The sequence below is a fragment of the Bos grunniens genome, chromosome 7 (assembly GCF_055505025.1).
Source record: "Bos grunniens cultivar Pamir isolate PY7600 chromosome 7, Bosgru_T2T1.0, whole genome shotgun sequence".
Taxonomy (NCBI): domain Eukaryota; kingdom Metazoa; phylum Chordata; class Mammalia; order Artiodactyla; family Bovidae; genus Bos; species Bos grunniens.
Window position 1 is genome coordinate 80651272 of NC_141171.1, and position 24111 is coordinate 80675382.

Genomic DNA, 24111 nt, shown 5'->3' on the forward strand with positions numbered 1-24111 from the left:
CTGAACTGGGACTACCAATATCTCCCAACATTGCTTGAATTCTAGTATCTCTGTTCTGTTCCAACTGTATAATAGCTGTTTTCTGTTGGGCCTCATCTAAGGTCACTATTGTGTCCTGAGTTCCAGTCCACGGACTCAAAGAGACCCTTGAACACAATCTCCAGGTGCTTCTCTTTTTAGTGTCTTGACCACAGATTTCAGTCTTCCCTAAACCCTTATCTTTCACTTCTTAGCCCAGAAGGGCCATTGTAGGTTTAATGGTAACCAAGCAGAAGTTGTCCTCAGAGAGCTTGGACAGTTGTGGGCTTAACCTATTGAATATTCCTATAGGAACCATGGTATTGTACTTCCTGTTGTCCAGAGATGTTTTCTGACAGAAAACAATCATCAAAATGATTTAAAATATGATTTAAAACTTGTGTGGAACATATTTTGATGGCAAAATTTATGGCATAGACATATAAATTTATATTAGTAAAAGAAATGTGAAATATAACTCTTTATTTTTAGATGGCTTAATGGTACAAATAACTCCAGAGACTATGGATGGCTTGCGGCTAGCTCTACGAGAACAAAAAGACTTTAAAATTACATGTGGGAAAGTTGATGCTGTAGATATGAGAGAATATGTGGACATCTGCTGGGTAGATTCTGAAGAAAAAGGAAACAAAGGGTAGGAATTTTTTGTTATCAAAATGTAACTGATGTGATGGAGGAGAAAGGATAAAAGTATGCTGTTAAGAAAATCATATATTTTATAAATATAGAATTATACCATTAATTTTAATGCATATACTTTAATTACTAAGTGCAGTATTTTTTCCAGAAATGTACCTAACCAGCATCATGTGTATTTCTTTATCTAGGATGCTGTAAGTTATTAAAGGGTGGTCAGTTTGGGAGGGGGCCAGTGATACAGTGTGCATTGTGTAGCACTTTAGGCTTGATGCCAGGTCTATGAAAGACAAGCGACTTTGACTGCTGTATGGTACCTTGAGACATACATATTTCACCCCAAACTACCTTTTATATACCAGATACGTATTTCTGTGAAATTATTTCACAATTTTTTTAATTAATTTTTTATCGAGGGATAATTACTTTATAGAATTTTGTTGTTTTCTGTCAAACCTCAACATGAATCAGCCATAGGTATACATATATCCCCTTCGCTTTCAACTTCCCTCCCATCTCCCTCCCCATCCACCCCTCTAGGTTGATACAGAGCCCCTGTTTGAGTTTCCAGAGCCAAACAGCAAATTCCTATTGGCTATCTATTTTACATATGGTAATGTACGTTTCCATGTTATTGTTTCCATACATCTCACCCTCTCCTCCCCTCTCCCCATGTCCATAAGTCTATTCTCTATGTTTCTCCATTGCTGCCCTTTAAATAAATTCTTCAGTACCATTTTTCTAGATTTTGTATACATGCATTAGAATATAATATTTATTTTTCTCTTTCTGACATAGTTCAATCTGTATAATAGGTTCTAGGTTCCTCCGCCTCATTAGGACTGACTCAAATGCGTTCCTTTTTATGGCTGAGTAATATTCCATTGTGTATATGTACCACATCTTTTTCATCCATTCACCTGTCAGTGGACATCTAGGTTGCTTCCATGTTCTAGCTATTGTAAATAGTTCTGTAATGAACAGTGGGATACACGTGTCTTTTTCAGTTTTGGTTTCCTCAGGGTATATGCTTAGGAGTGGGATTGCTGGGTCATATGGTGGTTTTACTCCCACAATCATTTTTTGTAAGTAATGGAATCCTTTGGATGTTTATTCTGTATTACGTTGATCCATTGTAAATACAACTGAATTCAATAAGATATGTTTAAATTAGAGGCCTTATAGAATATTACTGCCATTCCCTCTTACCCATTTTCTTTCTTTTTTTGGAGACTGCCTAAGGGATCTGGAACAAAAAAGGAAGAAGAGGGCTAATGCTGAAGGATTCCAAAATAGAGTTTTTGAAATACATGAGATAGCTTTTCTGTTAGGAGACTATTTAAGGTAGTTTAAACCTTAGGTCTGAATTGGGGATTTGAAAAAGTAGATATAATTTGCTACACAATTTAAAAAATCTTGGTAAATGAATGTGAACTACAGTTTTAATTATTTTTTATGTAATTGAGATGTCTTAACTGCTGCTTTAAATTAATAGCTTTCATAATTTTTATCCTTATTCCACTTCTTCAAGTCTTATAATACACTTTGGTTAATAATTCTATTACATTTTTTCTGCAGTGTTATTAGTTCAGTGGATGGAATGTCATTACAAGGATTTCCAAGTGAAAAAATAAAACTGGAAGCAGATTTTGAAACTGATGAGAAGATTGTAAAGTGTACTGAGGTATCATAGAAAAATGATCCCTTCTGTTTACATGCTGTGTTTGGATATATCTTTGTTAACTTGGAGATTTCACAGTATTCAACCTCTGAATGTTTCAGTGCAGCTTATTACACTTTACATTATATCTTGAGACACACATATCTCCACCCCAGACTGCCTTTTATCCACCAGATCTGGATCCCCATAGGATTATTTCAGTTTATTATATGGTGATACTGCCTGTCAGCTCAGAGTTAAGTTTTGGCAGCACTGCCATCTTTGTTTATGCAATAACATGTTATTTGACCATAGTGTTTTCATTTTTCTCTTATTTTACAAAAAATAAAATATTTTATAGATACCAGTTTATAATCAGAATTCACATATGGAAGTCATTTTTACTTGTTCCAATTTTTTAAAATATGATTAAAGGTAATATGAAACTATACCCTCCCAGCCCCTTAGTCTACCTGCATATTCCCCCTCATTCTACCTCTTGGGTCAATCAATGTTACTAATTTCTTAGGTATTTGTGATTTTAGGTACGTACAAGATACAGAAACTATAGAGGATACTGAAATTACAGAACATTATTTCTTTGTTTGATCTTAACTTCATTAAGATGTCTTTATAAGATGGGTATATTGTAAGATGGACTCACTAATACTCTTCTTTAAACTGAGTTAACAAGAGGTTTTGTTGCTACAAGTTAACTTTAGGCAAAAACAGCTAAGTCATTCCTGTATCTCCTAACCTTTGGTTTTAAGTTTTTACTTATAGATCAGCCCAAATATCAAGAATGTTCTTAATTAGTAAATTTCATGGCACCAACCTTGGAATTTTATTCATAAAGTTCAATTGAAATTAGCAATTGCATTTTTAAAGTTACTTTTAGTCTTAATCATGACTTGTTTCCTAATTGAATATATTTCAGGTATTCTACTTTCTAAAGGACCAGGATTTATCCATTTCAGCAACTCGTTACCAGTTTGCAAAAGAAATCGCCATGGCTTGTAGTGCTGCACTGTGCCCTCACTTGAAAATTCTAAAGAGTAATGGAATGAATAAAATTGGCCTCAGAGTTTCCATTGACACTGATATGGTGAGACATGTTTTTCTGATGTACTTCAGAACTGAATATATCTTATATTAAAATAATCAAAAGTTTTTTAACCTTTTACTTTGGGATGACTGGAGAGAACTAAAATTTGTTGAACATTAATATTTGGTATGTACTTCATGTACATCTTCTCCTTTACTGTCCACAGCAGGGGCCCATGAATTTTTTTTTTTGGTAAAAGGCCAGACAGTAAATAATTGAGGCATTGTGGGCTATCCGTTTTCTTTCACAGCTACTTACTCTGCCATTGTAGTGTGAAAGCAGCTATAGACAGTATATAAACAAACTTAGCTGTGTTCAGTGAAACTTTGTTTTCGAAAACAGTGGGTGGGCCACATCGACTCACAGGCCATACATAGCTTACTGATCCCTACACTACAACATTCCTGCTTGATAAGTAGGTTTTTAAGTTATGCTGGCTAGATTCTATATTTATGTGGTTTAAAATCATGAAAGTCTAAAGTGTTAAAAAGGGGGAAATTTCAGTTTTTTCCTCCTGTGTAGGGAAAAACCATTTCTTCCCTACTATTTCTTTCCAGTGTGTCTCTTTTAACTAGTCACAGAAGACACTTGGTCACCAGATGTGTAGAGGCTTTCCCCCACACCAGTAAGCAATTCTCAGACACAAGCAGGTTATCTTAAGAATTCAACTTGATTTTGACTGATCTACACAGAGAGGGACTTCCCTGGTGGCTCAGATGGTAAAGAATCTGCCTGCAAAGCAGGAGACGGGTTTGATCCCTGGGTTGAGAAGACCCCCGCTGGAGAAGGGAATGGCTACCCACTCCAGTATTCTTGCCTGCGAAATCCGGATCATGGACAGAGGAGCCTAGCGGGCTGTGGTCCATGGGGTCGCAAAGAGTCTGACATGACTGAGTGTCACTTTTTTCACCCAGAGATAGCATCAGAACCTCCAGGTCTTACCAGACTGCCTCCTCCCCTACTTCATATGTGAGTCACAGCTGTCACCTGTGTTTTTGACCAACCAGTTATGGATTGGAAATTCCAATGACACCTCCGTCCTCCTTGTGTTTAATTAATTTGCTAGAGTGGCTCACAGAACTCAGGGAAACATTTTCTTGTGTTTGTAAATTCATTAAAGGATACGCACATGAAGACATACATAGGGCAAGGTCTGGTAGGATCCTGAGCAGGAGTTTCCAGGGGTATTATCTCACAAATGTGTATATATATATCAGGGCCACCTCATTAAACATTTTCAGAGAGCAGCATTCACACAATTCTCTATTTAATTGGTGACCTCTAGAGGTACTAACTCCAGGCTACAATGTAAATGGTTTCAGTAGAGTTGCTGAGATAATAGCCCTGAAAAGACCTCCTTCCTGCCCTTGACTCCTAACACTTTAGTCCACTTCCATACTCTGCTTCATCCTCCCTTCCTAATCAGGCAATCAAATGTTATCCATTTCTATGTATTCTTTGTAATTTACATGTATGAGCAAGTAAGTTTGTATGTCCTTTTTGTTGTACTTTTTTCACTTTTTTTAAAAAAGCAATGCTTCTTTAACTTAATATATCTTAGGGAGACTTCATATTAATAACATACTCTTTATTTATTTATTTATTTTAACATATTCTTTTTAAAAGTTGCATAGTAGTAGTTGACTATATAAATGTACCATAATTTATTTAGTTCTTATGCATGTTTAATATGTACTGCTTGATATTTAAGGTATCCACAATATTTTGCTTTTGCTTAACTGTGAGTATATAACATTCCTGGAACTCCCAGGTCCAAGTATGTACTCAGTAGATATTACCATATTGTCTCAAATAGAGGTTATGACAGTTTATACTTGTGCCACAATTTATGATAGTATTCTTTCTCTCACATTCTTATCAAAGCAGCATATAATCAAACTTTTGAACTTTACCAATTTACTAGGTTAAAAAATGGTACTCCAGTAGTATTTTAACGTGCATTTTTAGCTGCTTCCAACATCCAGTATAATAGATTTCACTCCAGGTTTTTCATTAGAACAGTCAATCTTTTTCTTTTTTTTTGGCTGTGCTGTGCAGCATGTGGTATCTTAGTTCCCCAACCCACAATACAGCCCATGTCCCTTGCAGTGCAAGAGTGGAATCTTAACCACTGAACTGCCAAGGAAGTCCAAGAATGGTCAGTCTTAACAGGAATAATTTCATATGCTAAAGGTTTGCTTTTCTTCAGGCAGGATGTGTTACAGTTCTTATTGGAAAAAAGAACTTATATTTTTATCTATTAAAAGTTCCTTTTTCAAGGAAGCATCTGATAATTATTTGAGTAATTACTGTTAATTTTTTTAGTCATGTATTAAAATGTAATTTTCACCAGCAAAATTCAATTCAAAAATTATTTTACAATAAATTAAAAATATTTTTAAGGAGATCTTTTTAAAAATACCATGGGGTTTTTACTTAAGTCATATTGATAATTATTCAGAACTTTGGTCCACATGTGTTTTACATGTTCAGAGAGAAGAGACCTAAAGTAAAGTAGTAGCAATTTTATTTTCGTAATATCTGTGGGAGGGACAATTTAATTTATGTAGTATATGGGGAAATATGAAGTATTAAATGCTTAAATAGAATGATACTCTTAAATAGTTTATTTTATATTCATTTGCTGAACTAAAACAAGATTGCTCACTTTGTAGGGTTGACTTACCAAGATTTTTTTTTTTTTTTTTTTTCAGGTTGAATTTCAGGCAGGATCTGAAGGCCGACTTCTTCCTCAGCATTATCTAAATGATCTTGATAGTGCTCTAATCCCTGTGATACATGGTGGGACCTCCAACTCTACTAGTTTACCATTAGAAATAGAATTAGTATTTTTTATTATAGAAAATCTTTTTGAGTGAAAGAACTGAGTTGTATTATATATTACAAATTGACCTGTTAAAACTAACTCCAGCACTAAGGCCGAAATGCCACAAACACTAAAAGAAAATATGTTTGATGTTTGAAACTTGGAAGCTTTGCTTTTTAGGCAGGAATGATCTTCTAAAAATCATTAGCACAATATTTAAATCTCAAAAAAATGGAAGAGATCCACAGTTTTTGAAGCTTTACACTTCACAAGTACTGGAAAAGACAAGGATTTCTTTTGTCCTTAAGAAATTTGTAGCATTTACTGTGGTGTTTAAATGCTAAAGCCAAAGTATCTGCACTTTTATGCCAAGAACGATTTTAGTGAAGGCTCCTTTCAGATGTAACCTTATGAGGGAAATACCTGTTTTGTTTATATGCCAGTTAAATTACTGGTTTCTAAAGTCTGTTAAAAATGTATTTCAATGGCACAGACCAGTTTTCAGATCTTACACTTATATGATAATTCTTTGAATAAAGCAGATTAGCTTATTTGTTTAATTGGAGTGGAGACCTACCTCCATGATTAGATAAAGATTATTTGCATTAAAATCAGAATTTTGCCTTTTTTCTTTTCAAATTATTATTTTATATATATATATATATATGACTTTCTGTTGATTAAATGGGTATTCTTAAAATAATTGTGGGTGCTTCAGGATTTTTGTGCTTCTATATTTAAGTATATTGTTTTTATAGCGAGAACGTGATTTGGTATGTGTTTTATAAATCTTTAATAATTTATAAATAGGTGATATTTTTGTATTGCAGTGCATTATTTTTCCTCCTTTCCTCCCAAAGTATACCACTGTATATACCACTTCTGAGAGTGACTGACGACAGGCCAGATGACCCTTGAAGTAGTCATTATGTAGCAATAAATGAAGCCTGAAACAGGTGTTTTTTAACTTATCCTTGAAACCTTAGAAGTTTCTTGGCAAGTCTGCATATTTTCATTGACACCAATGTATTAAATATAAATTTAAATGGAACTACTTACTTTTGCATACTTTAAATTCTTTCTATGGTAATTATTTTTTTATAACAGGATACTAACATAAGTTAAAGTCTGTATTTGAAACTGTTACAAAACTTTCTTCTTTACTTCAAATAGCAAAAAAATTTTTAAGTTCATTGTGTTAAAAAAAATCATATTTTGGTTAATCCTGTCATTTAAGTTATATAAAATATAATCATTATTTTAATGTTTTTAAAAAAAATTCTTAAATGGAATATATATGTTTTTGTATCAAAAACACTCCTGTGTCTCATGAAAAAAAAACTACACTAAATAGCCCTGTTTTAAGAAAAGTATCTATGAAGCATCTCAACTTGAAGACAAAGTCAGGGTTGTAATAACTCAGGATCTTAGGTGTCAGGCTAGGAGAGACAGAATTTGAATCAGTTTGGTCATATGGTTCCTACTAAATCACATCTGTAGTACTAGCCAAAGACATGGCATGAAGGAAAATATCAGTCTTCTGGAAGTAACTACTTCACAAACAATGTAAAATGTTGCAGATATTAAATAAAATAGCAACATGTAATTTGTGAAATTTGTTGATATCATATAAGATAAAATCAAATGCATATCAAACTCAATGTTTTCTTTATATATTATCTATTTTACAGTATAAGTTAACTGTACAGTCTATGAATACTGAATTTACTTTAAAATAACCAGAAGGTAGAGGGCTCTTCCCATGATGGGATAGCTTTGGAATTGTTTCCATCAAGTCTTTACATTTAATAAAAATTGGAGTTACTGTATCTTTGGAGGCACTATTCTTTGTAGATAAATGTTTCTGAATGCATTTGTCATGTTCTTCATTGATACTTAATTTAAAATTTTAATTTTTTTAAAGATGAAGAAATAGAATGGTTCTTTGTACTCAATCTGCAATGATCTATTTTTGGTCTATGCCTTTTAAGAGTACTGTTTTTCTCTGAATTTTGAAATACACGAAGTAAAATTTAGCCCATTTGTTTTTTGCAGCCATCTGGCAGATTTTCTGTGTCTATATGCTTGCTATACACAGAGCACTTTATTAAGCTTCATTGATTGAAAGATGAATAAACTAGTTCTTTCCCTCTTGGAGATGAATGTATAAAGCAGATAATTAACAAAGAAAAAGTAATTTGCTAAAATAGCAATACGACTTTTGAGTAGCTGGTTGGAAAACAATCCAGGAGGATAGCTGTACCAAAAAATGAGAAGGCATGGGCATTAAACTTGGCTTGGCAAGAATTGAACATCTGAAGAGTAGATAATACGTCAAAACATTGAATTTTCCCTCTTAAGGCAATTTAAAGAGTCTTCTGTGTTGTGTGAATATCTTATCTTATAATTTAATCATAAAAGAAGTAGCCTGACTATGGTGTTTCAACAGCCTAGATTTAAATATTGTTTTATAAGAATACAACTTTTTTTTTAACAGCAAGCATAACTTTGATAACTTGACTCAGACATTAAAAGAAAATATCTTGAAATAAACCAGAAACCTCTGAACAATCCTAGGTTTTAATTTATTCTTTTGTGGTTAAAATAATGGTTCATATATAATATATACATTAAAAAGTCAGAAATGTTAAAAACTTATCAATGTAAGTTTTCCTGCCGACCTTGTATGCATCTATCTTCTCACTCTGCAACCTCAATAAGAAGTGATTTTTATTATTGTGTATCTTTCCAAGGTTTAGGTACAGTAGAAGCAAATAGGAATATGTATTTTTATTTTTTCCCCTCATTTTTTATACAAAATATAGTGTGCTGTTTACAATGTCATCTCCTTAATTACTTTTGATTTATGTGGCTTCTACTTAGAATCTTAAAAGTTTCATTGCTTCTCAAACCACTATTTGATTGATAAGAGCAATCTTAATTGCAGAAAGGCAAGAAGAATATCCATTATTGGGATTATGACCATATGTTTCAGTTAGGAGGACTATTTTTCTCATAACAAATTTTTACAAAAATACTTCCAGGGTTATTTTTTATTTGAGCTATATTTAAAACCTTTATTTATTTTTTTTTCTACTCAACACTAAGCCTCACCATCTAAATTTATCTTTTACCACTTAATTGACACATTGTTTTTTGCTTTTTACATCAGATTTTTAGTATGTTTAAATCTTCTCTTTATAGTCTGTGTTTTGGATTTAGCTTAGCTTGGAATGATACACAATATTTAACACCGTTTGGAAAACATCTGCATTCGCATTGAGAAAATTAAAGCCATATTTTCATATTTTTACAAATGAAGAAATAGGTCTAAATCAAGTGCTTTATTATGAACCTCTGAATATAAAGTTGTTTTTTTCCCCTCCTTGTGGTAAAATAAGATGCTAGCCAGCCTCCAAAATAGCCCACAGTGATCCCTGCCTGTTGGTATTCACACCCTTGTGTAGTCACTTCCCAGCTTGTACCACTGTTGGTGTTTGTGACTAATAGAATGTGGAAGAAGGGATGGGATGTCATTTCCAGTATTATGTTATAAGAGTTCTGTGGCTGCCACCTTTGGTGCATTTCTCCCCACCTCTCCCTCCCTGTCTGTCCCTTTCTCTTTCTCCTCTATTGAGTCACTCATTCTTGGGGAAGTCAGCTGCCAGGAAAGTGGAAGGGGATCCCTCCAACCCTAGTCAAGACTTCAAATTGCAGCCCCAACCACAATTTGACTGCACCCTCCCAAGGACCACCCAACTAAGCAGTTCTTAGATTTCTGAATCTCAGATATAAATGTCTGTTGTTTGTTGTGTTTTTATTTTAATTGGAGGACAATTATTTTACAATATTGTGATGGTTTTTGCTATACATCAGTATGAATCAGCCATAGGTATACATGTTTCCTTCCATCCTGAGCCCCACCTCCCCCCTCCCTCCCCACCCTATCCCCCTAGGTTGTCACAGAGCACCGGCTTTGGGTGCCCTGCTTTATGCATCAAACTCAACACTGGTTATCTGTTTTACGTATGGTAATTATATGTTTGAGTACTATTCTCTCAAATCATCCCACCCTTTCCTTCTCCCACTGAGTCCAAAATGTCTGTTGTTTTAAGCTGCTACTTTTTCTGTTGGTTAATTACATAAAGCAACTAATATTAGGTAACTGAAACAAAATACTGATATCTTACAGCAGCTCTAAATAAAAATTTCTAAAAAAAAAATTGCTCTGACAAAATTAAGCATAATTCTTATCATTTACGGATTGCATGCCACAAGGAGTATGTGCTAAGTGCAGAGAATACCACGAGAAAGAGTAGGTGTGGCCATGTAGGAACAAAGATGGAACTGTGGGAAACTTTCTCTTTCTCCAAATTGCTTGTCAGGATATTTAGAGTATGCCTGACTTCCCTGGTGGCTCAGATGGTAAAGCATCTGCCTACAATGTGGGAGACCTGGGATCGATCCCTGGGTCGGGAATATCCCCTGGAGAAGGAAATGGCAACCCACTCCAGTATTCTTACCTGGAAAATCCCATGGACAGAGGAGCCTGGTTGGCTACTGTCCATGGGGTGACAAAAGAGTCGGACATGACTGAGTGACTTCACTATCTATCTATATCTTTGCTAAAAACAACCAAAGCTGATTAAAATACAAAAAGAATCTTAAAACCTCTTAAGGTTTTAAGAATCTTAAAACCTCTTAATCTTAAAAAGAGATTTTAAGACAGTATGGAACATCCAGTCAAAAAATAGAAGTGAGCATAGGGCCCTAATATGATAGCCTAATGGGGTAAGGGGGAAAGATATCAAAGTTCAAGACCCACACAAGATGATGAATCTAACAGGAATTGTGAACCTAACAGAAGAACTTCCCTACAGTAATCTGAGATTCCCTCAAAGGGTTTTGGCCTTTGGATGAAGATGAACCAGAAATATAAATTATGTAAAACTACAGCCAAGTTTAGAATTGCCTACATCACCCAAAGATTCTTAAGCATTCAACTTGCTTTAAGGTGGTCGCCCACTGGTGATGCCTCCTTCAGGTGCTAGGTGGAACAGAACTGTAAAGTCTCTCCATAGAAAGTTATTGTAGGTCTCAAATTAATTTTCAAATATAGTATCTATTAGCACACAGTAAACACACACACATACACACACACACACAACTGAAAAGGCACATGAGGGAACCAGATTCCAGAAGCAGCAATTAGTAGAAACAGGTAAATTCGTATCATCTTAGATATTAAATTTATGCTTTCTGTGTTTAAAGAAACAAAGTGTCAAGTACCTGTAGACAATGGGAACCTAAAAAGTGATGGAGCTAATTTGGGAAATACAAATGTTGCAAGAATATATAAAAATTAGTAAATAGGTTTAATGGCAGAATGGAATACAGCCAATTGGAAGGCTGTATAGTCTGGAGTGTAAATCAGTAGGTGGCTCATAATCCCAGCCAGTGGTTTGATCAGTTTTGATGTCAACTGCCATGTGCCCTGCTTCAAGAGGGCAGCTCGTCTTTTGTGAATTTTTTGTACATAAGTATTTGTTACAGATATTTTAGCAAATGCTTTCTCTTTCTCTTGCTTGTGCATATCTTGGCTGGTGTTACAGAAAAATAGTGTAAACATTATTTCCTTACTGGGGAATGAGGGTTTTTTCTTTTTTTTGTAGTGTGTGTGGGTGGGTGGGTACGGGATGGTTTATGTTGAATGCTTAGTTTTTCTTCTGCACGAAACATCATGTTGTGGGATCTTTAGGAAACTTCATACTGTACGAATAAGAAAATAAAATATTTGAAACTTGAAAAAAAAATCAGGAGAAATTAATCAGAATCACAGGTCATACTTCCACAGACAACTCATCTCATTCCACTCCTAGAGGAGGAATACATATAAATCTCACCACCTCTACCCAAATTGGGTTAATTAGAACTTATCTTTATACCATTTATTGCTATTTAAATATTTAAATATGTCATCAAAAGCAGCTCCAAACTATCAGGTCAGTGCCCATTTTTCACATTCTAATCTTCATAAAGCCCTGTACATCATCTTTCTTCAATGTATCATGTACCCTTAACACATGAAACCCTTCCTTTGTGGGAAAAAAAACAAAATATGCAGGATATAAAATCAACACACAGAAATCCCTTGCATTCCTATACACTAATAATGAGAAAACAGAGAAATTAAGGAAACAATTCCATTCACCATTGCAATGGAAAGAATAAAATACTTAAGAATATATCTACCTAAAGAAACTAAAGACCTGTATATAGAAAACTATAAAACACTGGTGAAAGAAATCAAAGAGGACACTAATAGATGGAGAGAAATACCATGTTCATGGATTGGAAGAATCAATATAGTGAAAATGAGTATACTACCCAAAGCAATTTATAGATTCAATGCAATCCCTATCAAGCTACCAACAGTATTCTTCACGGAGCTAGAACAAATAATTTCACAATTTGTATGGAAATCCAAAAAACCTCGAATAGCCAAAGCTATCTTGAGAAAGAAGAATGGAACTGGAGGAATCAACCTACCTGACTTCAGGCTCTACTACAAAGCCACAGTCATCAAGACAGTATGGTACTGGCACAAAGACAGAAATATAGATCAATGGAACAAAATAGAAAGCCCAGAGATAAATCCACGCACATATGGACACCTTATCTTTGACAAAGGAGGCAAGAATATACAATGGATTAAAGACAATCTCTTTAACAAGTGGTGCTGGGAAAACTGGTCAACCACTTGTAAATGAAACTAGAGCACTTTCTAACACCATACACAAAAATAAACTCAAAATGGATTAAAGATCTAAATGTAAGACCAGAAACTATGAAACTCTTAGAGGAGAACATAGGCAAAACACTCTCCGACATACATCACAGCAGGATCCTCTGTGACCCACCTCCCAGAATATTGGAAATAAAAGCAAAAATAAACAAATGGGACCTAATTAAACTTAAAAGCTTCTGCACAACAAAGGAAACTATAAGCAAGGTGAAAAGACAGCCTTCAGAATGGGAGAAAATAATAGCAAATGAAGCAACCGACAAACAACTAATCTCAAAAATATACAAGCAACTCCTACAGCTCAATTCCAGAAAAATAAATGACCCAATCAAAAAATGGGCCAAAGAACTAAATAGACATTTCTCCAAAGAAGACATACAGATGGCTAACAAACACATGAAAAGATGCTCAACATCACTCATTATCAGAGAAATGCAAATCAAAACCACTATGAGGTACCATTTCATGCCAGTCAGAATGGCTGCGATCCAAAAGTCTACAAGCAATAAATGCTGGAGAGGGTGTGGAGAAAAGGGAACCCTCTTACACTGTTGGTGGGAATGCAAACTAGTACAGCCACTATGGAGAACAGTGTGGAGATTCCTTAAAAAACTGAAAATAGAACTGCCTTATGATCCAGCATTCCCACTGCTGGGCATACACACTGAGGAAACCAGAATTGAAAGAGACACGTGTACCCCAATGTTCATCACAGCACTGTTTATGATAGCCAGGACATGGAAGCAACCTAGATGTCCATCAGCAGATGGATGGATAAGAAAGCTGTGGTACATATACACAATGGAGTATTACTCAGCCATTAAAAAGAATACATTTGAATCAGTTCTAATGAGGTGGATGAAACTGGAGCCTATTATACAGAGTGAAGTAAGCCAGAAAGAAAAACACCAATACAGTATACTAACGCATATATATGGAATTTAGAAAGATGGTAACAATAACCCTGTATACGAGACAGCAAAAGAGACACTGATGTATAGAACAGTCTTTTGGACTCTGTGGGAGAGGGAGAGGGTGGGATGATTTGGGAGAATGGCATTGAAATAACGTATAATATCATATATGGAACGAGTTGCCAGTCCAGGTTCGATGCACAATACTGGATGCTTGGGGCTGGTGCACTGGGACGACCCAGAGGAATGGTATGGGGAGGGAGGAGGGAGGAGGGTTCAGGATGGGGAACACATGTATACCTGTGGCGGATTCATTTCGATATTTGGCAAAACCAATACAATATTGTAAAGTTTAAAATAAAAAAAAATAAAGTTCATGGTCTAAAAAAAAACAAAAAGTAATCACATATTTACTATAAAATTTTCCAAACACTTAAAAGTAGAGAAAATCTTAATAATATGAAATTCCATGTACTCTTCCTATAACAATCCTCAAATTCAAAAGTTAATCAAGATTTTCCACTTTTGCTTCATTTACCTTTTGATTTCTTTGCTGGAGTATTTTCAAGATAATCTAGGACATCATTATCTCATGCCACTTAGTCCACTTGCTGTGCTGTGCTTAGTCATGTCCGACTCTTTGTGACGCCATGGACTGTAGCCCACTAGGCTCCTCTGTCCATGGGGATTCTCCAGGTAAGAATACTGGAGTGGGTTGCCATGCCCTCCTCCAGGGGATCTTCCCAACCCAGGGATCAAACCTAGGCCTCCAGCATTGCAGGCAGATTCTTTACATATTCCACTATATAGTTCTAAGAAATGGACAGTGAAGAGTAAATTTGACCCAGTTACTATAAAAATCTATAAAAATATTGCCCCAATATGGTGATCAACAGGCCATAAAAACTTTTGTACTGCAACTGGTATCTAGAAAGTGAAAAGACAACCTGCGGGACTTCGCTGCTGGTACAGTGGATGAGAACCGGCCTGCCAACACAGGGGACACAGGTTTCATCCCTGGGTTGAGAAGATTCCACGTGCTGTGGAGTAAGCAAGCCTGTGTACCACAACTGCTGAGCTTGAGCTCTAGAGCCCTTGAGCTACAACTGAAGCCAGCGCGCCTAGAGCCTATGCTCCACAATAAGAGAGGCCACTGCAGTGAGAAGCCTACACACCACAACTACAGTAGCCCCCACTCTTCGCAACTAGAGAAAGCCCACGTGCAGCAAAGACCCAGCACAGCCAAAAATAAATTATATAAAAGCCTGTAAAATGAAAGTATTTGTAAATCCTTGCAAAGAATTTTTACAATTCAACAAAATCTCCACAAATAACCTAATTTTTTAAATGTGCGAATAATTTGAATAGACACTTCATGCTGCTGCTACTGCTGCTAAGTCGCTTCAGTCGTGTCCGACTCTCTGCAACCCCATAGATGGCAGCCCACCAGCTCCCTGGGATTCTCCAGGCAAGAACACTGGAGTGGGTTGCCATTTCCTTCTCCAATGCATAGACGATATATAAAAAGCCAATAAGCACTTAAAAATAGTTCAGCATTATTAGTCACTAGCAATACACAAAGATCACAATGAGATGTTACTTCATATTCATTTCGATGACTATAATTAAAATTATTCTAAGTATTGGCAAGGATGTGGATAAACTGGAACCCTCATACATTGCTGGTGGGAATGTAAAATGTCTTATGTAGCTGCTTTGCAAAACTGGCAATTCCTCAAAAAGATAAACATAAGAGTTACCATCAGATCAGATCAGTCGCTCAGTCGTGTCTGACTCTTTGCGACCCCATGAATCGCAGCACACCAGGCCTCCCTGTCTATCACTCCTGAGTGAACTCCAGGAGTTCACTCAGACTCACGTCCATCCAGTCAGTGATGCCATCCAGCCATCTCATCCTCTGTCGTCCCCTTCTCCTCTTGCCCCCAATCCCTCCCAGCATCAGTCTTTTCCAATGAGTCAACTCTTCGAATGAGGTGGCCAAAGTAATGGAGTTTCAGCTTTAGCATCATTCCTTCCAAAGAAATCCCAGGGCTGATCTCCTTCAGAATGGACTGGTTGGATCTCCTTGCAGTCCAAGGGACTCTCAAGAGTCTTCTCCAACACCACAGTTCAAAAGCATCAATTTTTCAGTGCTCAGCCTTCTTCACAGTCCAACTCTCACATCCATACATGACCACTGGAAAAACCATAGCCTTGACTAGATGAACCTTTGTTGGCAAAGTAATGTCTCTGCTTTTGAATATGCTATCTAGATCGGTCATAACTCTCCTTCCAAGGAGTAAGCGTCTTTTAATTTCATGGCTGCAGTCACCATCTGCAGTGATTTTGGGGCCCAGAAAAATAAAGTCTGACACTGTTTCCACTGTTTCCCCATCTATTTCCCACGAAGTGATGGGACTGGATGCCATGATCTTCGTTTTCTGAATGTTGAGCTTTAAGCCAACTTTTTCACTCTCCAATTTCACCTTCATCAAGAGGCTTTTGAGTTCCTCTTCACTTTCTGCCATAAGGGTGGTGCATCTGCATATCTGAGGTTATTGATATTTCTCCGGCAATCTTGATTCCAGCTTGTGTTTCTTCCAGTCCAGCGTTTCTCATGATGTACTCTGCATAGAAGTTAAATAAGCAGGGTGACAATATACAGCCTTGACGTACTCCTTTTCCTATTTGGAACCAGTCTGTTGTTCCATGTCCAGTTCTAACTGTTGCTTCCTGACCTGCATACAAATTTCTCAAGAGGCAGATCAGGTGGTCTGGTATTCCCAACTCTTTCAGAATTTTCCACAGTTTATTGTGATCCACACAGTCAAAGGCTTTGGCATAGTCAATAAAGCAGAAATAGATGTTTTTCTGGAACTCTCTTGCTTTTTCCATGATCCAGCTCCAGCGGATGTTGGCAATTTGATCTCTGGTTCCTCTGCCTTTTCTAAAATCAGCTTGACCATCTGGAAGTTCACGGTTCACATATTGCTGAAGCCTGGCTTGGAGAATTTTAAGCATTACTTTACTAGCGTGTGAGATGAGTGCAATTGTGCGGTAGTTTGAGCATTCTTTGGCATTGCCTTTCTTTGGGATTGGAATGAAAACTGACCTTTTCCAGTGCTGTGGCCACTGCTGAGTTTTCCAAATTTGCTGGCATATTGAGTGCAGTACTTTCACAGCATCATCTTTCAGGATTTGGAATAGCTTAACTGGAATTCTATCACCTCCACTAGCTTTGTTCGTAGTGATGCTTTCTAAGGCCCACTTGACTTCATATTCCAGGATGTCAGTGATCACACCATCGTGATTATCTGGGTCATGAAGATCTTTTTTGTACAGTTCTTCTGTGTATTCTTGCCATCTCTTCTTAATATCTTCTGCTTCTGTTAGGTCCATACCATTTTTGGCCTTTATTGAGCCCATCTTTGCCTGAAATATTCCTTTGATATCTCTGATTTTCTTGAAGAGATCTCTAGTCGTTCCCATTCTGTTGTTTTCCTCTATTTCTTTGCATTGATCGCTGAAGAAGGCTTTCTTATCTCTTCTTGCTATTCTTTGGAACTCTGCATTCAGATGCTTATATCTTTCCTTTTCTCCTTTGCTTGCTTTTCGCTTCTCTTCTTTTCACAGCTATTTGTAAGGCCTCCCCAGACAGCCATTTTGCTTTTTTGTATTTCTTTTCCATGGGGATGGTCTTGATCCCTGTCTCCTGTACAATGTCATGAACCTCATTCCATAGCTCATCAGGCACTCTATCTATCAGATCTAGTCCCTTAAATCTATTTCTAACTTACACTGTATAATCATAAGGGATTTGATTTAGGTCATACCTGAAGTCCAAGGTAAGGAGCATTGGCTGCGCTTTGCTGGAGCAGCCGTGAAGAGATACCCCACGCCCAAGGTAAGAGAAACCCAAGTAAGACGGTAGGTGTTGCAAGAGGGCATCAGAGAGCAGACACACTGAAACCATACTCACAGAAAACTAGTCAATCTAATCACACTAGGACCATAGCCTTGTCTAACTCAATGAAACTAAGCCATGCCCGTGGGCAACCCAAGATGGTCGGGTCATGGTGGAGAGATCTGACAGAATGTGGTCCACTGGAGAAGGGAATGGCAAACCACTTCAATATTCTTGCCTTGAGAACCCCATGAAGAGTATGAAAAGGCAAAATGATAGGAAACTGAAAGAGAAACTCCCCAGGTCAGTAGGTGCCCAATATGCTACTGGAGATCAGTGGAGAAATAACTCCAGAAAGAATGAAGGGATGGAGCCAAAGCAAAAACAATACCCAGCTGTGGATGTGACTGGTGATAGAAGCAAGGTCTGATGCTGTAAAGAGCAATATTGCATAGGAACCTGGAATGTCAGGTCCATGAATCAAGGCAAATTGGAAATGGTCAAACAAGAGATGGCAAGAGTGAATGTCGACATTCTAGGAATCAGCGAACCGAAATGGACTGGAATGGATGAATTTAACTCAGATGACCATTATATCTACTACTGAGGGCAGGAATCCCTCAGAAGAAATGGAGTAGCCATCATGGTCAACAAAAGAGTCTGAAATGCAGTACTTGGATGCAATCTCAAAAATGACAGAATGATCTCTGTTCATTTCCAAGGCAAACCATTCAATATCACAGTAATCCAAGTCTATGCCCCAACCAGTAATGCTGAAGAAGCCGAAGTTGAACGGTTCTATGAAGACCTACAAGACCTTTTGGAACTAACACCCAAAAAAGATGTCCTTTTCATTATAAGGGACTGGAATGCAAAAGTAGGAAGTGAAGAAACACCTGGAGTAACAGGCAAATTTGGCCTTGGAATACGGAATGAAGCAGGGCAAAGACTAATAGAGTTTTGCCAAGAAAATGCACTGGTCATAACAAACACCCTCTTCCAACAACACAAGAGAAGACAATACATGGACATCACCAGATGGTCAACACCGAAATCAGATTGATTATATTCTTTGCAGCCAAAGATGGAAAAGCTCTATACAGTCAGCAAAAACAAGACCAGGAGCCGACTGTGGCTCAGATCATGAACTCCTTATTGCCAAATTCAGACTTAAATTGAAGAAAGTAGGGAAAACCACTAGACCATTCAGGTATGACCTAAATCAAATCCCATATGATTATACAGTGGAAGTGAGAGTTACCATATGAACCAGCAATTCCACTCCTATGTATATACCCAAGAGAAATACATCCACATATTATACTTCCACCCAGAATTTTGTACAAGAGTGTCTATAGCAGTCAAAATTCGCTAGTAGTCAAAAAATGGAAACAACGCAGTGGCCCATCCATTAATTCATGAATGGACAAATAAATGTGGAATATGCTAACAATGAAAATTTATTTGGCCACAAAAAACAATAAAAAGTACTGATACATGCTACCATAGTGATGAACCTTGAAAACCTGCTAAGTGAAAGAAGCCAGTCACAAAATACTGTATGAGCTCATTTAAATGAAATGTCCAGAATGGGCAAATGCATAGAGCCAGAAAGTGGATTAGTGGGTTCCAAATAGGAAAAGGAGTACGTCAAGGCTGTATATTGTCACCCTGCTTATTTAACTTATATGCAGAGTACATCATGAGAAACGCTGGGCTGGAAGAAGCAGAAGCTGGAATCAAGATTGCCAGGAGAAATATCAATAACCTCAGATATGCAGATGACACCACCCTTATGGCAGAGAGTGAAGAGGAACTAAAAACCCTCTTGATGAAAGTGAAAGAGGAGAGTGAAAAGGTTGGCTTAAAGCTCAACATTCGGAAAACGAAGATCATGGCATCCGGTCCCATCACTTCATGGGAAATAGATGGGGAAACAGTGGAAACAGTGTCAGACTTTATTTTTTGGGGGTCCAAAATCACTGCAGATGGTGATTGCAGCCATGAAATTAAAAGACGCTTACTCCTTGGAAGGAAAGTTATGACCAACCTAGATAGCATATTCAAAAGCAGAGATATTACTTTGCTAACAAAGGTCCGTCTAGTCAAGGCTATGGTTTTTCCAGTGGTCATGTATGGATGTGAGAGTTGGACTGTGAAGAAAGCTGAGTGCCGAAGAATTGATGTTTTTGAACTGTGGTGTTGGAGAAGACTCTTGAGAGTCCCTTGGACTGCAAGGAGGTCCAACCAGTCCATCCTAAAGATCAGTCCAGGGTGTTCATTGGTAGGACTGATGCTTAAGCTGAAACTCCAATACTTTGGTCACCTCATGCAAAGAGTTGATTCATTGGAAAAGACCCTGATGCTGGAGGGGTTGGGGGCAGGAGGAGAAGGGGAAGACAGAGGATGAGATGGCTGGATCGCATCACCAAGTCGATGGACGTGAGTTTGAGTGAACTCCAGGAGTTGGTGATGGACAGGGAGGCCTGGCGTGCTGCGATTCATTGGGTCGCAAAGAGTCGGACACGACTGAGCAACTGAACTGAACTGAAAGTTAGGAAAAAATGGGGAATGACTGCTTTGGATGATGAAAACGTTCTAAAATTGTGGTGCTGGCTGCAGAATGCTATGAGTACAGTGAATTGTAAATTGTACCCTTTAAATGTGTAACATTTTCTATCATTAGGAAATGCAGATCAAATACAAGCCAATCAATTATGTCTCCAGAAAGATTTTTCTTTAAGTGAAGTCATTGAAGTTTAGTGTTTCCTGAAACTCAAGAAATCTTTTTATCTTGAGAAAATCCAGCCTAATTGAAGACCCAGTGAGATAATTACAACTCGTCTGGACTTAACGTATGTTAAAATCTGAAGAGTTGGGCGAGAAGGACTGCCTGTGTCCTTTGTGTAACGTGTGCTATTTGTTATCCTAATTTTACAATTGACAGAGTAGAATTAGTTACAGTACTAGAATATGGCAGCGATACGTTGCTAATTCTCATCAGTCTGATTCCACCGGCGCTTTTTCCAATCCCAGTTTGGTTGTGGAAAGGAGTTAAGGAGGGCAAAAAAGGCGCTGGGTGGGAGACTCACAGTGTTTCTAATGAAAACCGTCAGTGAGAAGAGGAAAACAAAAATTTTGACTTAGCATTTCAGCCTCCTCATGCAGAAACACTCATTTTTATGAAGCTATGATTTCATGTCATTTTTTAGGATGTTATCAAATTAAAAAGAAAAAATATATCGAACTTTGGAAATTCGTACCCCAGTGCAGCAACTTAGCGTCTCAACCCAGCCTCCGTCTTCCCTGACGAGACGTTCTAGAACTACTGTGACTACTTTGCAGAAGAGCAAGTCGCGCGACAATTGGACGCGAACTACAGCCAGCAAGACGGCGCACCCGCGAAACTCGAGCTGCAGCCTCTGCGCGTGCGCATTGCTCCTCGGCCTCTTCCGCCTCCGTCTCTCAGGCCACTCCTCTTAGTCTGTCGAGTCGGGTTTTCTCGCCACAGGTGACGGGTCATCAGCGGTGCCCACCCTCGGCGCCTGCGCAGACTGAGGCTCACTGTCACCATGACAGCGACCGCCGGGGGCCCTGGTAAGCGGGGTTCCCCAGGCTCGGAGTCTGAGACCGTGCTCCACACTGTTGGCTTGCAGTGAGTGGACATTTTCTCCGGCCCGGTGCCGTAGTTGGGGGCCCTTTGAGAGTCTCCTCTGGTGGCACTCCTTCCTAGTTTGGATCTTCGTGGTTCGCGTTCTCCACGTGTGCCCGTAATCAGCTGGCCTAGAGTCTTGGTTCTCAGTGTGAGCGTTAGCGAAAAGCTTTTGGGGTGTTCAAGAATGGCAAGAATATTGTGTCTTTTTGTAAAGGATTTCTTTTTTTCAAAAGAGCAGTTTTAGTTTCTTAGGAGTACTAAGTGACAGACCTGGAGGTTCTCCATTCAGCCCTACCTGACATAGGCATGCGTGCTCAGTCGTGTTGGACTCTGCGAACCCGTGACCTGGGATCTTGCAGGCAAAAATACCGGAGTGGTTTGCCATTTCCTACTCTTAGGGACAAATACATAGCTTCCCATTATCAGCCTTCCTCTTCAGAGTGGTACTTTTGTTATAACTCTGAGCCTGCCTTGATGTATCACAATCACTCAAAGTTCATAATTTACATTGTTCACTCTTGGTGATGCAGATCTGTGAGTTTAGACAAATATATAATGAATGACATGGTCCATGGTAGAGTACCATACAAAATAGTTTCACTGTCCTAAAAATCCTTTGTGCTTTACCTACTTATCTTCTTCCCCCCAACCCCTGAAAATCAGTGATCTTTCTGTTGTATCCATAGATTTTTTTTGTGTTTTCCAGAATGTCATGTGGTTGGAATCAGAGTACATCGGCTCTCCACATTGGCTTTTTTTCACTTAGTAATGTGTGTTTAAGCTTTCCCCATGTCTTTTATAGCTTGAGAGCCAACAGTAATAATTCTGTTGTGTGAGTGAACCACAGTTTATCCGTTCATATTCTGAGAGAGATCTTGGTTGCTTCCAAGTTTCAGCAGTTGTAAATAAAACTGCTATAAACCTAAGTGTGCTGTAAATAAAACTACTAAAAACATTAGTATGCAGGTTATTGTATGGATATAAGTTTTCAACTCCTTTGGGTAGGTATCAAGGGGGTGATTTCTGGATTGTATGGTTGGAATATACTTAGCTTAGTAAGAAACCAGCAAGCTTTATTTTAAAGTGGCTATACCGTTTTGCCGGAGAAGACAATGGCACCCCACTCCGGTGCTCTTGCCTGGAAAATCTCATGGACAGAGGAGCCTGGTAGGCTGCAGTCCATGGGGTCTCAAAGAGTCGGACACGACTGAGCGACTTCACTTTCACTTTTCACTTTCATGCATTGGAGGAGGAAACGGCAACCCATTCCAGTATTCTTGCCTGGAGAATCCCAGGGACGGTGGAGCCTGGTGGGCTGCCGTCTGTGGGGTCGCACAGAGTCGGACACGACTGAAGCGACTTAGCAGCAGCACCATACCGTTTTGCATTCCCACACAATGAGTGAAGATTCCTATTACTCCATATCCTCACCAGCATTTGATATACTAGTGTTCTGTATTTTGGCCATTTTAATAAGTGTGTAGTTATACCCTGTTGTTTTAATTTGTGTTTGATGAAAAGTGATGTGGAGCACCTTTTTATATGGTTGCCATCTATCTTCTTTGTTAAAATGTCTGTTAAGGTCTTTGCCCCCCCCGCCTTTTTTTTTTAATGGGGTTGTTTTCTTACTGTTGAGTTTTAAGAGTTCTTTATATATTTAGGTTAATAGTCTTTTATCATATATGTTTTTTGCAAATGATTTCTCCCAGTCTGTGGCTTGTCTTTTCATTCTCTTGATGTTATCTTTTGCAGAGCACAAGTTGCTCATGTTAATGAAGTCCAGCTTATCCATTATTTCTTTCATAGATGGTGCCTTTAGTGCTATATCTAAAAAGTCTGCTGTACTGAAGGTCATCTATATTTTCTTCTATGTTATCTTGTAGGAGTTTTATAGTTTTGAATTTTACACTTAGATCTATGATCTGTATTGAGTTAATTTTTGTGAAGGTATGAGTTCTGTGTCTAGTTTTGTTGTTTTTTTTTTTCGAAAAGAAAAAATTTGTTGAAAAGGCTGTCTTTTCCCCATTGTATTGCCTATGTGCCTTCATCGAAGATCAGTTACCTCTATTTATGAGGGTCTATTTGGGGGGCCTCTCTGTTTTGGTCCTTTGACTTATTTATTTATTCTTTCACCAAAACAACACTGTCTTAATTGCTATAGCTTTATAGTAAGCCTTGATGTTGGATAGAGTTATCACTTTGTTCTCCTTCAATATTATATTGACAATTCTGAGTTTTTGCCCTCCACATACACTTTCGGACCAGTTAGTTAATAGCCACAAAATAATTTGGTGGGATTTTGATTGGAATTGCTTGAATCTATAGATTAAGTTGGGAAGAACTGACATCTTGACAGTAGTGAGTCTTCCTATCCATAAACATGGAATATCAATCCATTTATTTAATTCTTCTTTGATTTCATTCATCAGTTATCCTCATGTAGATCTTTACATATTTTGTTAGCTTTATACCAAAGTGTTTTGGTTTTGTGGTTTAATGTAAATGCTATTGTGTTTTCAACTTCCACTTACTCATTGCTGTGTAAATAGGAAAACAGTTGACTTTT

The 24111-nt window shown here is 37.7% G+C and overlaps 2 protein-coding genes and 1 long non-coding RNA gene across 11 annotated transcripts in view; 2 read left to right on the top strand and 1 right to left on the bottom strand.

Moving 5' to 3' along the window:
- ZFYVE16 (zinc finger FYVE-type containing 16) overlaps positions 1-8838 on the top strand; it is a 51595-nt gene extending 42757 nt beyond the window's left edge. For all 9 annotated transcript variants that reach the window (XM_086412783.1, XM_086412780.1, XM_086412784.1 and 6 more), the window contains 4 exons: positions 511-673; positions 2254-2359; positions 3273-3440; positions 6155-8838. In XM_086412783.1, coding sequence (XP_086268909.1) covers positions 511-673; positions 2254-2359; positions 3273-3440; positions 6155-6319 — 602 coding nt within the window. In that variant the 3' untranslated portion in view covers positions 6320-8838. The remainder of the gene's footprint in view (positions 1-510; positions 674-2253; positions 2360-3272; positions 3441-6154) is intronic.
- The window catches only part of LOC147369870 (uncharacterized), a 41640-nt gene extending 20194 nt beyond the window's left edge, over positions 1-21446 (bottom strand). Inside the window, exon 1 of the long non-coding RNA XR_015168005.1 lies at positions 21154-21446. This is a non-coding gene — a long non-coding RNA (uncharacterized LOC147369870). The remainder of the gene's footprint in view (positions 1-21153) is intronic.
- The window catches only part of FAM151B (family with sequence similarity 151 member B), a 33278-nt gene continuing 30539 nt past the window's right edge, over positions 21373-24111 (top strand). Inside the window, exon 1 of the mRNA XM_086412792.1 lies at positions 21373-21487. Within this exon, the coding sequence (XP_086268918.1) occupies positions 21463-21487 (25 nt within the window). The 5' untranslated portion in view covers positions 21373-21462. The remainder of the gene's footprint in view (positions 21488-24111) is intronic.